General features: G+C 40.4%; 2 protein-coding genes and 1 long non-coding RNA gene across 3 annotated transcripts in view; all 3 read left to right on the plus strand.

Annotated features, from left to right (window-relative positions):
• Window positions 1-13109, plus strand: part of LOC309873047 — an 89587-nt gene extending 76478 nt beyond the window's left edge. Inside the window, exons 2-3 of the long non-coding RNA XR_014316172.1 lie at window positions 11334-11431; window positions 13051-13109. This is a non-coding gene — a long non-coding RNA (uncharacterized lncRNA). The remainder of the gene's footprint in view (window positions 1-11333; window positions 11432-13050) is intronic.
• On the plus strand, window positions 1757-2689 carry OR4X2 (olfactory receptor family 4 subfamily X member 2; the record flags this gene model as incomplete). Its single annotated transcript, XM_082747988.1, has 1 exon — window positions 1757-2689. The coding sequence occupies exon 1, from the start codon at window positions 1760-1762 to the stop codon at window positions 2687-2689; it is 930 nt and encodes a 309-aa protein (XP_082604114.1). The 5' UTR covers window positions 1757-1759.
• A 2065-nt stretch (window positions 13110-15174) lies between the features above and the next one.
• Window positions 15175-16104, plus strand: LOC309872939 (olfactory receptor 4X1-like; the record flags this gene model as incomplete). Its single annotated transcript, XM_082747906.1, has 1 exon — window positions 15175-16104. One exon carries the CDS (start codon window positions 15175-15177, stop codon window positions 16102-16104), a length of 930 nt encoding a protein of 309 aa, XP_082604032.1.
• Window positions 16105-16953: the final 849 nt, after the last annotated feature.

The following is a 16953-nucleotide window of genomic DNA, read 5'->3' on the forward strand; positions in this document are numbered from 1 at the left end:
CATCAACGTGAGGCTAGAACTCACAACCCCAAGATCGAAAGTTGCATGCTGTACTGACTGAGCCAGCCAGGTGTCTCTCCCTACAGTCACTGAATGTTCATTCTTTCTACATTCATACTATCTATCACTGAATGCTAATGTTGGTGGTGCTTCAATTAGCACTGGAGATGGAGTATGAGCCAGCTATAATCCCTAGAAAATTCACAGTTTATTGGCAGGGGGTTGACGGCCACAAAGCAGTTACAACTTAGTGTAGAAAGTGCTGTGATTTGAAAATGTCCTGTGAAAAGAGGGCCACTGACTTTAAGGGTTTCTGGTTTCTGGGAAGAATTAAAGGCAGCACAGAGGAAGGGAACTTAAGTTCTGGGATGGGCTGGGGAATGGGAATCTACCAGTGAGGCAGGTAGTCTCTTCATGTTGCAGTTGGACATTGAATCTGTGAGAGGTTAAAGAACTTTTTAGCTATCACATAGATACCACCCCAAGAAACCTGATGTCAACATGGGAGTCTGGACTGCTAGCAGTGCTTTCTTCCTTGAATGGCCTCTTGTTAAAATTCCGCAGCTGAGCTGAGAGTTTGGTGCTGGTCTCTACTGTCTTTGTCTCTCTACTGTCTTTGTCTCTACTGTCTTTGTTTCTGGTGATCCCCTTTTGATGATTCCCTTCTGGTCATGGTGATCCTTGACCTGCTGAGCCTGCCCCAGTTGCTAGAGGAAGAAAGATTTGTGGTAGGAGTGGATGTCATGTTACTCTTAGTCTCAGAACCCAGGAACCTCACTGTAGGAGGGACTGTTTTGATACATACAGACCTCAGCCACCTTGGGTTAAGTCCAGCATGACTGAGGACAGTGTGCAAATCAGTCAGCGCAAAATATTGGTGATGCCACAAGGTGTTGGAAGGCTGGATGTGGAGAAGATTGTGTCAGAGAATATGTGTGCAGTCTGGCCAGAGGATGTTTTGTGTTTCTCTTGCCACTAGGGGACATATGATAGGAGGTATTAGTGAAGAGAAGAATGGTGTATGGATGAAACTAGATCCTTGGAAAGGGATGAGGTCACCAAGTGAGTGACCAAGTAGAAGGAGGGAATTAGGAGAAGGAAAAGTAAGAATGAATGCTGAGAGTCAAGAGACATTTTTTCTGGTCTGAAGGGTAAATGGAGAGGTTAGAATGATATTCTGCAAACCAAGAATGGACAGAGAACAAAAGGAAGTGGGAGGGAGAGAAGCTGCTGGCAAAAGACAGCTAAAAGCATTTAAAAGCCATACAGAGACCTGTAACATGGAAATAGCACCACTGTCCTTGCTGCCACCATCATCCAAGGAGGCATTCGTCTCCTAATAGGTGCCCCTTCTGCTGGTCTGCTCCCACTAGTCCAACTTCTACATACAAAGTGACTTTACTTCCCAGTTGACTAACATTCCTGATGAGTCTCCATGGTCTGCAGGATAAACCCCCAAGTGCATAACCATCCCTCAGGAACTGGTAATAAACTCTGCTTCTAGTTTTATCTTTGCTCTTCTGCCCTTTACTTCAGCTACAGTTGGGTGGATTTTCGTGGCTTTGTATACTCTTCTTACTTTTTGGAATGATCTTCCCTTCTTCTATACTTAAACTAACTTCTACTTATCTTTTAATATCCAGCTCACAAACTTTTCAGATTTGCAAGGGATTATTATGTAATTCATGCACTTGATGAAGCAGTCTTTTGTATCATTTCAGATCACCCTACCCTAATCATTGCCTCCTCTGGTGACTTCATGGCTAATACACACAATGTGACTGAATTCATTTTCCTGGGACTTTCTCCCAATCAGAAGGTGCAGAAACTTTTCTTTGTGCTATTTCTGCTTTTGTACTTAGCAGTTGTGCTGGGAAATTTCCTCATTGTGCTCACGGTCATGACCAGCAGAAGTCTTGGTTCCCCTATGTACTTCTTCCTCAGCTACCTGTCCTTTGTGGAGATCTCCTACTCCTCAACTATAGCTCCAAAACTCATCAAGGATTTGCTGGCTGAAAGGAAAGCAATTTCTCTGTGGGGCTGCATGACACAGCTTTTCTTTATGCACTTCTTTGGTGGCACTGAGATCTTCCTGCTCACTGTGATGGCCTATGACCGCTATGTGGCCATTTGTAGGCCCCTCAACTATACCACTATCATGAACCGGCAGGTATGTGCTGTCCTGGTGGGAATGGCATGGGCTGGGGGCTTTGTGCATTCCTTTGCCCAAATCCTTCTAATCTTCCACTTGCCCTTCTGTGGTCCCAATGTGATTGACCACTATTTCTGCGACCTCCTTCCCCTGCTCAAACTTGCCTGCTCTGACACCTTCCTAATTGGTCTGCTGATTGTTGCCAATGGAGGGACTTTGTCTGTGATCAGCTTTGTGATCATCTTAGCCTCCTATATGGTCATTTTGCTCCATCTGAGGACTCGAAGCTCTGAGGGGCGGAGCAAGGCCCTCTCCACCTGTGGGTCACATATCACTGTGGTTACCTTGTTCTTTGGGCCATGCATCTTCATCTATCTAAGGCCTTCTACCACCTTGTCTATAGACAAGACAGTGGCTGTATTCTACACAGTGATCACCCCACTCCTCAACCCTGTCATCTACTCCTTGAGAAATGCTGAAGTGAAGAAGGCCATGAAGAAGCTGTGGATCAGGACAATGAAGCTAGATAAGAAATAGAGGCCAAGTCTTGGCATTGATCGTGTGTGTGGAGTGGTGCTGAGTCCAAACTGAAGGGGCAGAATGAGATGAAGGAAAGTTCCCAGGGCTTTTATCTCTAGAGTAATTGTTGTTTCTAGAGTAATTCTAACAGTCTCATCTTCAGAAACTCTTCTAATCACTTTTAAGATAATTCCTCTTATGGATGTTCTGTAACTTGATTAGGCATTTTATGTTAGATGTTTAGGTTGTTTCTAATCTTTTTCTGCTATAAATAACACTATGGGAGTATTTTTTAAAAAAGATTTATTTATTTGGGAAAGAGTAAGGGTGAGGGGGAAGAGCGTAGAAAGGAGAGAGAGAGAATCCTTGAAAGAGATCCTGCTCTGAGCGTGGAGCCCAATGCAGAGCTTAATCCCAGGACCCTGAGAACATGACCTGAGCCAAAATCAGGAGTCGGATCCTTAACGGACTGAGTCACCCAGCAGCCCCACTGTGGAAGTATTCTTTTTTTTTTCTAATTTATTTATTTATTATTATTTTTTTAATAAACATATAATGTATTTTTTAAAATTTTTTATTTCTTTTCAGCATAACAGTATTCATTGTTTTTGCACCACACCCAGTGCTCCATGCAATCCGTGCCCTCTCTAATACCCACCACCTGGTTCCTTCACATATAATGTATTTTTATCCCCAGGGGTATAGGTCTGTGAATCACCAGGTTTACACACTTCACAGCACTCACCATAGCACATACCCTCCCCAATGTCCATAACCCCACCCCCCTCTCCCGACCCCCCTCCCCCCAGCAACCCTCAGTTTGTTTTGTGAGATTGAGTCACTTATGGTTTGTCTCCCTCCTGATCCATCTTGTTTCATTTATTCTTCTTCTACCCCCCAAACCCCCTATTGCATCTCCACTTCCTCATATCAGGGAGATCATGTGAGAGTTGTCTTTCTCTGATTGACTTATTTCACTAAGCATGATACTCTCTAGTTCCATCCACATCGTTGAAAATGACAAGATTTCATTTTTTTGATGGCTGCATAGTATTCTGTTATGTATATATACCACATCTTCTTTATCCTTTCATCTGTTGATGGACATCTAGGTTCTTTTCATAGTTGGGCTATTGTAGACATTGCTGTTATAAACATTCGGGTGCACGTGCCCCTTTGGATCACTGCATTTGTATCTTTGGGGTAAATACCCAGTAGTGTGATTGCTGGGTCATAGGGTAGTTCTATCTTCAACTTTTTGAGGAACCTCCATGCTGTTTTCCAGAGTGGCTGCACCAGCTTGCATTCCCACCAACAGTGTAGGAGGGTTCCCCTTTCTCCGCATCCTCACCAGCATCTGTCATTTCCTGACTTGTTAATTTTAGCCATTTTGACTGGTGTGAGGTGGTATCTCATTGTGATTTTGATTTGTATTTTGTAGAAGTATTCTTGAACAGAATTCTGAAATTCTATTAGACTCACCTGTTACAGTAAATTTTCTGTGCTAAGAGGTATAATGATATTTTATGTAGAGTGTTAAATTGATTCTATGAAAGACTGTAATAACCTTCCTTGTGAAACTGCTCTTGACAACTTGAAAGCTGTCATTAAACACTTTATTGATGGGAAACAAGATTTTACATAGTTTCAAAGTATCCCTCCACAAGATACTTACTAATTGCAAAAGGCAAAATATAACTCTATAGTAGAGAAAACTGGAAGAACGTCCTTTAAATAATTACTCAAGTAAACATCACTAGTATTGAGACTGGAGAGGCACATAATATAAATACTGTGGTTTCCTTACCCAAAATATATCATCCGAGTCTAACCATGACAAAGGCAAACCCCAATTGAAAAACATTCTGAAAAATTAATAGCCTGCATTCTTCAAAAGTATGAACAAGAGATTGAAGACTTAAAGATTCTGGATACAGCTATAGATAATTTAATGAGACCTGTGATCCTTGATTGGATTCTGTACTAAATGAAGGTCATTAGGGAGCACAAGTTGTGAAGATGAGATGATGGACTTGTATCAGAGTTAGTTCCTGATTCTGATCACTGTAGTGCATGTATGTCAGAGAATGTCCTCAGATTGGAAATGGGCATTATTAGGTCATCAACTTTGAAACATTTCAGAAAAATTCTGTTTGCCTACCTATCTATGGAGAGAATGAATGATAAAATTTGGCAAAATATTAATATTTGGAGAATTTGGTTATAGGTATACAATAATTCTTTGTGTTATTGGAACTTCTTTTATGTTATATAAATGTTATGTTATGTAAATCAGAAATTATTTAAAAAATTTTTAAAATTTATTTTTGGCATAACAGTATTCATTATTTTTTCACCACACCCAGTGCTCCATGCAATCCGTGCCCTCTATAATGCTCACCACCTGGTACCCCAACCTCCCACCTACCTGTCAATTCAAACCCCTCAGATTGTTTTTTAGAGTCCATAGTCTCTCATGGTTCACCTCCCCTTCCAACTTCCTCCAACTCCCTTCTCCTCTCTAACTCCCCATGTCCTCCATGCGATTTGTTACACTCCACAAATAAGTGAAAGCTTATAATTGACTCTCTCTGCTTGACTTATTTCACTCAGCATAATCTCTTCCAGTCCCGTCCATGTTGCTACAAAAGTTGGGTATTCATCCTTTCTGATGGAGGCAGAATACTCCATAGTGGATATGGACCACATCTTCCTTATCCATTCATCCGTTGAAGGACATCTTGGTTCTTTCCACAGTTTGGTGACCGTGGCCATTGCTGCTATAAACATTGGGGTACAGATGGCCCTTCTTTTCACTACATCTGTATCTTTGGGGTAAATACCCAGGAGTACAATTGCAGGGTCATAGGGAAGTTCTGCTTTTAATTTCTTGAGGAATATCCACACTCTTCTCCAAAGTGGCTGCACCAACTTGCATTCCCACCAACAGTGTAAGAGGGTTCCCCTTTCTCCACATCCCCGCCAACACATGTTGTTTCCTGTTTTGTTAATTTTGGCCATTCTAACTGGTGTAAGGTGATATCTCAATGTGGTTTTAATTTGAATCTCCCTGATGGCTAGTGATAATGAACTTTTTTTCATGTGTCTGATAGCCATTTGTCTGCACAGCAAAGGAAACAGTCAAAAAAACAAAGAGGCAACCCACGGAATGGGAGAAGATATTTGCAAATGACAGTACAGACAAAAGGTTGATATCCAGGATATATAATGAACTCCTCAAACTCAACACACACAAAACAGACAAGCATATCAAAAAATGGGCAGAAGATATGAACAGACAGTTCTCCAATGAAAACATACAAATGGCTATCAGAAATTATTTAAAAATTTAAAATTAAAATATTTTTCAAGTTAGATAGCTTATTGTTTAGTTTATTCTGTGTGAGTGTGTGTGTGTGTGTGTGTGTGTGTGTATAGGCATATTTTATATTTAGTTGGCTTTGAGTCTTATTTATAAAGTTTGTGGTAATCACCAAATGGCTGCACCATCATTTATGAAAGTTGTCTACTGATAAGTATTTGGACTGTTTTTAAATAATGTTACAGTAACTAACCTTGATTTAAGTATGTGCAACCAAACTAGGATTTATTTCCAGAAATGAAACTGCTTGTTCAAATGGAATTTATAAAGGGATAGATAATATCAAATTGCCCTTCATAAAATGTGTACCCATTTGTACTCTCAACAATTTTGTCCTTCCCATGAAATATTTTGTTAAATTTGTTAATGTAATAGTTGAAAAAATGGTAGATCCAAAAATTTTAATTTACACTTCTATTATTTCTGAGGTTGGGTGTATTTTTATATATTTAAAAGCCATGTATTTTCTGTAAACTGCTTCTATCATTTAGATTGTAGTCCATTTTATTATGTTCCAAGGACAGGTTATATATAAAGATTTGCCCTTTCTGATATGAATTGTAGATTCCCTCCACATGTCATTTTTTTTTACTTTGTTTATTGTGTTTGTGTTATGATATATAAAAGTCTGTTTTTTTGTGTAGTTAACTATCATTATATCCCTTTGTTGTTTCTAGAATAGCCAGGACTGTACTGTTTCTTGTATTGGAGCTTTAAAAATGCTTTCATATCTTAAAGGCTAGTTCTTTCTTGTTGTTCTTCTTTTTCAAAATTCTGCTGGATACTGTTTCTTCACATGAACTTTAGATTTAGTTTTACTTCTCTTCCTATTCTATATCCTCATGAGAATTTAGGATTGACATCATATTATATTCATAACAAGTATTTAGAAGGAATCATAATCTTAATGATGTGAGTCTTCCCATCCAAAACCATGGTTTGTCTTTCTGTTTGTGAATGTCTTCTTTTGTGTTCTCCAGTAGAGTTTTAAAGTTAAAAAATATTTAAAACTGTGTTATTTTAATTTCTAGCTATCTGAGATATAATTGGTATAACACTGAATATAACATATTCAGATAATATAACACTGAATAAGTTTAAGGTATACAATGTGATGATATAATACACACATATATTGCAAAATGATTGCTAGAATAAGATTAGTTTACACTTTTATCACCTCACATAATTGCCTTTTAAATGGAGAGAACATTTAAGGTCTATGTTCCTAGAAACTTTTAAGTATATAATAAACAGCATTATTAACTGTAATCATCATGCTATACATGATTTTACCACAGCTTATTCATCTTATACTGAAGTTTGTACCCATTGACTAACATCTCCCCATTTTCCCCAACTCTGGCCCCTGACAACCACCACTTTACTCTGTTTTTATGAGTTTGGCATTTTAGCTTCTCTATATAAGTGAGGTTTACAATATTTGTCTTTCTCTGATTTTTTTCACTCAGTGTAATACCCACAAGTCCATCTGTGAAGTTGTAAAAGGCAATATTTCCTTCTTCTTCATGGCCAATAATTTAATATTTCATTGTATATATTTCATTTCAGCTTGAAGATCTCCTTTTAGAATTCCTTCTAAGCCCAGTTTAGTGGTGAGGAATCCTACCAGCATCTGTTTGTTGAGAAGGTCTGTATTTTGTCTTCATTTTGAAGGACGACTTTGCTGGATAAAGTATTTTTGGTTGGCAGTTTTTTTCCTTTAGCACTTTGAATATACCATTCTACTCTCATTTGGTCTGGAAAGTCTCTGTTGAGAGAGCCAATGATAGCCTTAGAGGTCTCTTGTTTGTGAGAATTTTTTTTTTCTCTTATTGCTTTTAAAATTCTCTCTGTCTTTGCTTTTATTTTATTTTATTTTTTAAAATTTTTAAATTTTCTATTAACATATAGTGTCTTTGCTTTTAAATAGTTGTATTATAACAGTCTTGGAGAAGATAATTTCATGCTGAAATTTTGGGTGACCTATTAGCTTTATGGACTTGGATGTCCAAATATCTCCCCATATTTGGTAAACATGAAACCATTCTTTCTTTAAATAGGCTCCCCCCCCACTTCCTTCTCTTCTCCTTCTGCAATAGTTCTAGACTGTTTCTTTTAATGATATCCTGTTGTTCACACAGGATTTCTACACCCTTTTCTTCCCCCTCCCCGTGTTCTCCTTTGACTGCATAAATTCAAAAGTCCTGTCTTCTACTCCTAGATTCTTTCTTCTGATTGGTCAACTAGGATGATCATTCACAACATATACACATATCAGAAAATCGTGTTGTACACCTTGAATGCATACAATTTTTACTTGTCAACCACAACTGAATAAAGCTGGAAAAATTAAAATAAACCCAATATGATTTTTATTACCTTTCTAAGCAAATGGTGTGTATGTGTGTGTGTGTGTTTGCATGTGCACATGAATGTGTAGGTGTGTGACAAGAAGATATGATGTAAGGCAGGAATGAAGTGCACTCTCTCTATGTCCTTCAGGCCAGCAGAAATGCATGCATGGGTCACTATTTGTGTTTCTCCATTCCAGTCTTCCAACCTTTGCTATCCTTAGAAGTCCTTCCTAGGTTCAGACTGTAAGCCAGCTGTCAGTGCTATTGAGAATCTTCAACAATATATTCTTCTCCAGAGTTTCCTTAGTGAGAAATTGAGAAAGACTGAGTTTATGACAGTAGCCAGTGTCATTTAGTATGAAATAGTAGGAAGTTACTGATGTATATGCAGAAGGAATTAACACAAGTTTCTTAAAGTAGTGATAATTCCTGGAGCTTTAAAAAAGTTTGAGTTTTTTTTGCAGTGTTTCAGATGGGTCATGGTTAGGAGGAAGAGACCACATGTATACCATAGATTCATAATTTGTTTGCTCCAAGATATAAAACTTTGGTGAAGCAGCAATACTACACAGAGCAGAAGCAGATGGGGGTGATTCCTACTTTGATTTCCCACTGGCCTCTTTGTTTCCTAATGGGGCACCTGTTTGGGCAGGAAATGTTATACCCAGACATTTAACCCAGATGGACAGTTTATTAGCTGCATAGGTTTGAACCATTCTCCTAATCTTTCTGAGCCTCTTTTATTGAATCTGTTGAATGGCAATAGTAGGGTATGGTAGTCGACTGTTACTCTGACCATCTGTGAGATGTTAGAAAGGTTGAAAGACATAATACTGCCCAACACAAGTGTGGTTTCTAGGAGACTATGCTGAACAGTTAGGGAGCTCTAATCTTCCTGAAGCCTTTGCACGTGAGAACTGTGTGCTGAAAATTTTTGGTAAAAAACCTAGAACTTTAAGAATGAGCAGCTGGAAGACCCTTGTGCTAGGATTCAGGAAGGAGCTGTTTTTTTTTTTTTTTTCTTTTCCTTTTCAACTGTTTTCCCAAGTGAAGAATATGGACAAGATGACCCTGGAAGGTCTTTCCATGTCTAGCATTCTCTGATCAGGAGACCTGTTGGAGTATGTGTGTGAAGTGGTTCAGGTCCACTGGGCTCAAGTCTCCCTGGAACTCACTGGCATCATTGCTCCAGTGCGGGGGCAAGGTCAAAATAGGACACCAAGAGCCTTTTGCAGAAGTCTGTGGTGGGGACAGAGGAATGTTGTGATACTGAGTTCTCTCTGCCACTTGCTTGAGAATGCAGAGGGAAACCTCTAGGGACCAAGACAAGAGGGTGGTTAATCATGTGGGACAAGTAGAAGTACCAACTTTGTAATTGGATTAATTACAGATATATCCCTTAGCCTCTTGGAAGGAAGTCCTTGGCAAGTTGACTTTTGCTATTCTCAGAAATTCCCCAGACAGGAGATGCTAAAAAGTTTAGGGAATTAAATTCTACCATCTCCTACACCTTAAATGCTGAAGTCTACCATCTCCTACACCTTAAATGCTCCCAGCTTCACAGTGCAACAGATAATTTCCTCAAACCTTATTTTGATGGATTTTAGAGTAGAATGGCCTTGTACTGTTCCCCTGTAACTTTCTAGTGAGAAGGTTATGAAGTGTTGGAGGCACATGGAGGTGGTAGCATTGATGGTACTTGGTGAGTCCACAGAAGAAGATCAGAATTTAATGGCACCTTTATGTGTGGAAGAGATCCTGAGTCTGTTCATTCACTGAGCCCTTACCATGGGCGGGCAGAGCCTCCAGCAGAGTCTTTCACACACAAGGGCACCCTTTTTGGTGTTACTCTGGCTTCCACACACTTCCATGTATAAGAAGTCTTTCTTAGATTTGCTCACTCTTTCAGCCAATGGGGCAGACCTTCGACATCACCCTGTTAGTCTTTCCTGCCTACTTAAATGACAGGGTGAGGAAATAACTCTGCATCTCAGTTGACAGCAGGTGTTACAGTGATTCTCACCAGAGCTACTAGTAACATGGCCAGTGTGGAGCCATTTGCAAGGCTATTTATTTATTTATTTGTTTGTTTATATTTCTTTTTTCTTTTAAGCATAACAATATTCATTGTTTTTGCACCACACCCAGTGCTCCATGCAATCCATGCCCTCTCTAATACCCACCACCTGGGCAAGGCTAGTTTTTAATTAACTACTAACTTATACATTTTTCTTGATTTTTTAAAATTTATTTTTTATTTATTTTCAGCATAACAGTATTCATTGTTTTTGCACCACACCCAGTGCTCCATGCAATCCATGCCCTCTCTAATACCCACCACCTGGGCAAGGCTAGTTTTTAATTAACTACTAACTTATACATTTTTCTTGATTTTTTAAAATTTATTTTTTATTTATTTTCAGCATAACAGTATTCATTGTTTTTGCACCACACCCAGTGCTCCATGCAATCCGTGCCTTCTCTAATACCCACCACCTGGTTTCCCCAACCTCCCACCCCCCACCACTTAAAACCCCTCAGATTGTTTTTCAGAGCCCATAGTCTCTCATGGTTCACCTCCCCTTCCAATTTCCACCAACTCCCTACTCCTAACTCTCCATGTCCACCATGCTATTTGTTATGCTCCACAAGTAAGTCAAACCATGTGATAATTGACTCTCTCTGCTTGACTTATTTCATTCAGCGACTCATACATTTTTGAGATATTTTGAAAAATTCAAGGGGCCCAGGATATTCTCACAACTGGCCTTCTCTTGTAGAAATGAGGGCTTTCGTCCCACTTGAGCCTGAATGGAGATTAAACTATTCAAAAGCCTACATTTTACCAAGGACCACCTTGAATCAAGATTTCCAAGATTTAGATCAATGAACGTTAACATACGCCTTTTATTTCTCTGATCAGTTTATCTATAGAGGTTGGTAGTGAAGCAAATATGTTTTCCTGGGGTGACTTGTGGAAGTGATTCAGTCTTCCGACTACAAAAGAGTCAGAAGATAAAGGTAAGAATCATGGCAATAAACAACATTTAAAGTGGGTTCATTCACTTGATCTCTATGAAGCATGCTTTGGAATTATTTTCACAAAGAGACTTTTTTTTTATACCTGATATCCCTACATATCTGTTAGCCTCTGTGCTGTTTACAAGACACGCACAGTGATACCTTGGTTTTGACATGGGTTTAGTCACAGATGGAGGATGCAAGGATCACATAAAAACTCATTTACATCTGAGTTCCCAGCTCTGAGGAAGGTATGACACAGGTCATAAGAGACACTTCAGAAACCTTCAAAGCTTACAATCTCTATTATGTTGGAGAGATGTGACAGGGGCATGTGAAATTGCTAGAGAATAATATAATCCTTGGTGACAAAGTGCTGGAGCTAAGATCTCCTGTCACCAAGGCATGTCTGCCATGCACAGGCTTCTTTCCCTCGCAGCTCAGTTTGGCTGACTCTGGAAATATCCTCTCCCGGCTGGTATCTCTGAGTTCTGCTCAGGCTTTCTGCACAGAAATTATACCTCAGGAAGGTGGAGAACTGAGAAGAACAGATTATTGTTCATTTTCTTGCTGGCATATATTTTTAGATCCTGTTCTAGCTTTGCTTTGCTGGTGTTACAAGTAGTAATCTCTCTCTTTGACCACTACTTCTGTTCTGGAAGCTGGTCATGGGTGGGCAGCAGGGGAGGAGCCAGTGGGTGAGAGGAAACTGAAGTGGGTCTAGTCTAGCTTCTGCCTGAGAAGCCACATGGTGCTGGGTCCAGATGCCCCTTCTGTGGGAGGAGGAATCCATGAGCTTCCTTCCAAATCTAGCAGCTTGTGATGACCCAGTGAGGGAACTAGCAGGAGAGACCCTGCTTGACTCCTCTGGTATGGGATGTCATTGGAGGACAACTTGCAAAGGATTCTGGACAAGGCTGGTCAGAGCAGTTTTATTTGTCAGAATCCACAGAACGAGGAGTTCTGTGACAGGAAATGTATAGTGAGAAAACATAAGATAGGGCGGATTTGAAAGATTTGAAAAATGCTCACAGAAGTCATGTATCGAGGCCACTCTGTTTTAGGCTTCAAAGTGCATCCCAGTTTAGGTTTTCTTAACCACAAAACCTGGAAGCATGCAGTTACTTGCTGGTTGAGAAGAACACATACTTAACTTTCAGGGTCTCTTCCTTGACTCTGCCAGTTAAAGTTAGAATTAAAGTCACTGCACAGGTGACATGTCTCTGCACTGTTGGTGGTTTACCACTCTGATGATCTCATTGTGAAATATCTCTTGAAGGTTCTCCATTTCTACTCAGAGTTTTGAAAATGTTAATTTCCTTTTCTTTCTTCCATTGTAAAGACTTAACAACTGTAACCTTTCAGAGAAAAATTTGTTGGTTACAGGGTGCATACATATAGATATATACATTGTATAATCATCTTGCCATCTCATTTTCAATAATTTTGGAAAGACAAATGCAACTTTCTTTTGAAAATCTGAAATCTAAAGTTGTCCTTACCAGTTCTCTGAGAGGAACTCTATGATACCAAAAGGAATTTTAGAAACAGACAGCATTTACCTTCAAACCTAATTTCACAGGGTATTTGCCTAGTAATAGAGCCATTTTTCTCATTAGGGTGAAGTATGCCATATGTTGATTGCCTAACAAGGATGTCATATCTGACTTGCCTTAGCCCGTATTATGGAATGGATTTTCTACAGTAAGTATCAGAGTTTCTCAGACTCAGTTATTCTGCATCCTCTGAAACTAACCAGGCTTCCTAAGGGGGTAAGACAGAAACTAAGGTGGGTGGGAAACAAGGTTGCCAAGCTTCAACCATTGTCCTGAGGTGGGAATGGAGAAGGGCGAATGTGAGTCATATGAATTTGTTTAATTGATTACTAATGGTAAAACAGACATAACATAAAAATTTACCACCTAAACCGTTCTGAAGAGTACAGTTCGTGGTGTTCAGGTACATTCGTGTTGTGCATCCATGGCTTTCCTCCATCTCAAGAACTTTTATTGTCCCAAGATCTGAACCCATTAACTCTACATCCCCTCCCCCAACCCCTGACAACCACCATTCTACCCTCTGTGTCTTTGAGCTTATACCCTAGGGACCCGTGTAAGTGGACTCCTGCAGTATTTCTCTTTTGGGGACGGGCTTGACGTGTTGTTTAGCATATTCGGTCCCATTTCATTAGGTAGCCCTTTGTTTTGTATGCTTGTTGTAAGATGCTTAACTCAGAACCCAAATGCTGCAAGACTATCCAAGCAAAGGTGGGTGGCAAGCCAGCCTTGTGGAGTGGGGGTCCTTACTATGTCCCCATCACACACTGCACTGACAGGGTGACAAGCAGAGTTAAAGCATAATCAATTACATTCTGACACTCTTATCAGTTGTACCCCTACAGAGTTATAATTTGTTTTTAAACTCAGCTTTCAAAACAGCACCATGGAAAGATACTATTAGTTCTGTTTGTCAGATGAAAATTCCAGGCTTTCTAGGGTTTCTGTACTGTTCAGTGTCACACGGCCAGGAAACAGCTGTGCTATGATTGTAGCCAGGACCTCTGATTCCAAACTCAGGGTTCTGAGGCCAGGTCACAGTGCCACGGCTGCTCTCCCGTTCATGGAGGACTGGTCTGGATGGCAAGCTGGCTGTCAAGTGCAGGAATATCCACTTTGGATACCTTCCTGTTTGCTGACTGGCTTGTTTCACTCTGTGGGAATCACCACTTCGGAGGCTGTGATGGTGGATTATCTGTGTCTGATCACCCTCTGTCAGTCCTTGGAGGCCACTGCAGTGCATGTTAGGGTTTCTCTAGCATGCCTTTGCTTCAGGAGGCAGTCCTGACACCCACTTCAGGCTCTTTCCTTTTGTGGAATTGCTGTGCTCTGAGGCCCTGAGTGCACATGAGGGGGATGTCTGCTGGGCCATCCCCGTGGAGTGGTAGGCTGTTATGGAATGTGCCTGACTTTTGAATTATTTCTTAGACATTGGTCAGAACTATTGAAGCAGTCTGCTACTGACTCACTTCTCCCTCTGCCATCTCTCCCTTTATGGACGATGGCTGAAGTTGGTGACTGTCCTTACCCCCCTCCAGCTTTTTAAAAACAACTGCAGGGGAGCCTGGTTAGTTCCACAGGTTGTGGGATAATTGAGGTTGTGCCTAAGACTGATGATTCACAGACCTGTACCCCTGAAACAAATAATACATTATATGTTAATAAAAAATAAAAGTAAAAAAATAAAAGTCTATAAAAGTTCTGTAAAAAATTGGTTCCACATGAAGACTTGAAATCTAAATTATACAACCAGTATGAGACCCACTTCAGGAGCATAAGATTAGTGGAAGCATTTAAGTCCTGAAGAATTCAGACCTCAGTTCAGGTATGAACTGTGAGGACTCGATTGAATCTCTGAGGCTCAATTTTCTCATGTAGAGATATCCTCTCATTTTTGTTGTAAGAATTCTTTAGCTAATGTAGGTGTGTCTGCATTAGAGAAAACCCTTTGAGGAAACATTATTACAAACTCAGTCCTATTTTGGGACTGATATCAAACACTTGATGATTGTTTTTTTGTCTACTTGTCTCAAGGAGAACATGTTTTGGAGGAGCCCAAGGCTGAGAGAGGACTCAAGAAGGGAAGAATGAAAATTGTCTTCAACACCTGAGAAGGATTTTTCTAAGTATTGGAGGAGAGTTCTTTGATTTCTTGATTCTAGTCCACTAGCCCCTGTGCTTTAAAACATGGCAACTGTAAACAATGTGACTGAAATAATTCTCTTGGGGTTTTCCCCCAAACAGAATGTGCAGAAGATCATTTCTGTGATGTTTCTCCTCATGTACACAGCCATTGTGCTGGGTAATGGCCTCATTGTGGTGACAGTCATAGCCAGCAAAGGGCTCACCTCCCCCATGTATTTCTTCCTCAGCTATTTGTCCTTTGTGGAGATCTGTTACTGCTCTGTCACAGCCCCCAAGCTCATTATTGACTCTTTCATTGAAAGGAAAACCATTTCCCTCAAGGGGTGCATCACTCAGATATTTTTCCTCCATTTCTTTGGTGGCACTGAGATCTTTCTCCTGACAGTCATGGCCTATGACCGCTATGTGGCCATCTGTAAACCCCTGCACTACACTGCCATCATGAACCGGCGTGTGTGTGGCCTCCTGGTGGGTGCAGCATGGGGTGGAGGCTTGCTGCATTCTGTTGGGCAAACGTTCCTCATTTTCCAGCTACCCTTCTGTGGCCTCAATGTCCTTGACCACTACTTCTGTGATGTCCACCCTGTGCTGAAGCTGGCCTGCTCAGACACCTTCCTTATTGGTGTGCTCATCATCATAAATGGTGGCACCATTTCAGTGGTCAGCTTCATGGTACTACTTGCTTCCTACGTAGTCATCTTGAACTCACTGAGGACACGGACCTCAGACGGTCGGCGCAAGGCGCTGTCCACCTGTGCCTCTCACATTGCCGTTGTGGGTTTGTTCTTCATTCCCTGTTCCTTCGTCTACTTGAGGCCTTGTGTCACCCTCCCTGCAGATAAGATAGTTGCTGTGTTTTACACAGTGATCACACCTCTCTTAAACCCCCTCATTTACTCCTTCAGGAATGCTGAAGTGAAAAATGCCATGAAGAGACTGATGAGGAGGACAGTGATTTGGGAAGAGAAGTAGATGATTTTGTTGGGGGAAATAGGAGGAACAAGGGTTGGAGGTTGGGGCAGTGAGATCTCACTCTGTCTCTACCTTTAATTGATGGGCTGGCCTTTCTTGGTCAGTCACCTTTTATTTTTTTCTTTAAATTTCGGTTTTCTCATCTTTATGCGATTGGACAGGCTGAAGGAGCCTCTAGAATGAGGTCTAGAGGTCTTCTACTGATGCATTTTCATATTTGACGGTGACCTTGAGGCAGGTTGGCTGTTTTTGAAAGAATGAACTCTTCTAGAAAACCAGGTTCTTTCTGGGAATAATAAAGAGGTTAGTAGAAGAGGAGGAGGGCTGCCTTGGGGTCATTGTCCATGTGTCTTTTGTGTTGGAAGAGCCTGAACCTTTGGATTTGGGGAGGAGGAAGGTAGGGAGAGATACAGAAGTCACTCAAATGCTTAGATATTTTATTAACTTGATATACTGAAGGTTTGCCCAGTGAATTCTGGGCAGCCCAACTGACCTAGAAGGGTTTAGCGCACAGAGCAGAAGTCATTAGAACTTCAGACGTAAAAGTGGTTGTTATCTTTCTCTTTTCTTCTCAATTATCTAATTGAGATAGCAATATTACATCACTGAACACAAACACTCACTCTTGATATTGTTTCTGAGAATAATATTTATAAATAAACAAGGAACGTGTATGTTTATGTATATTTTCCTATTAACCAAGATATTTTATATATTTTATCTCATTCAATCCTAAAACACTATGGTGACCCTGATATGAGGAAGTGGAGATGCAACATGGGGGGTTAAGGGGGTAGGAGAAGAATAAATGAAACAAGATGGGATTGGGAGGGAGACAAAACATAAGTA

The sequence above is a fragment of the Mustela nivalis genome (assembly GCF_964662115.1).
Source record: "Mustela nivalis genome assembly, chromosome: 9".
Classification (NCBI taxonomy): Eukaryota; Metazoa; Chordata; class Mammalia; order Carnivora; family Mustelidae; genus Mustela; species Mustela nivalis.